Source organism: Penaeus monodon, chromosome 15 (genome assembly GCF_015228065.2).
Source record: "Penaeus monodon isolate SGIC_2016 chromosome 15, NSTDA_Pmon_1, whole genome shotgun sequence".
Lineage (NCBI taxonomy): Eukaryota > Metazoa > Arthropoda > Malacostraca > Decapoda > Penaeidae > Penaeus > Penaeus monodon.
The window spans coordinates 14,493,258-14,493,536 of record NC_051400.1 but is presented as its reverse complement, the minus strand read 5'-3'; the positions used below and the strand labels follow the sequence as shown (position 1 = coordinate 14,493,536).

General features: G+C 55.9%; 1 protein-coding gene across 1 annotated transcript in view; it reads right to left on the bottom strand.

Moving 5' to 3' along the window:
• Positions 1–279, bottom strand: part of LOC119582114 — a gene marked incomplete in the record, with an annotated part of 4,525 nt that overhangs the window by 1,212 nt on the left and 3,034 nt on the right. The window contains 1 exon segment of the mRNA XM_037930354.1: positions 98–166. Within this exon segment, the coding sequence (XP_037786282.1) occupies positions 98–166 (69 nt within the window).

Below are 279 nucleotides of genomic sequence, written 5' to 3'. Positions count from 1 at the left end.
CAGAGCAGGGCAGAGCTCAAGAGAAGAGCCTTTAGGACCCGAGCATCGCAGGCCGTCCGGCGGGAGGACCTTCCCGGGACACGCGCGGCGCCTTTACCTTTCGGGGAGAAGAAGGACGTGAAGCCCATCACCTCCTTCAGGCGCTCCGTCTCCGGCGTCAGCTCTTCTGCAGCAGGAGAGTTTTTTTTATTGCAAATGACCCTTTCAAGTGACACACTTGTGCGTACGCACATACACGCCACCACCACCAACAAATGCCCTTTAAAAAATAGTGAGGAT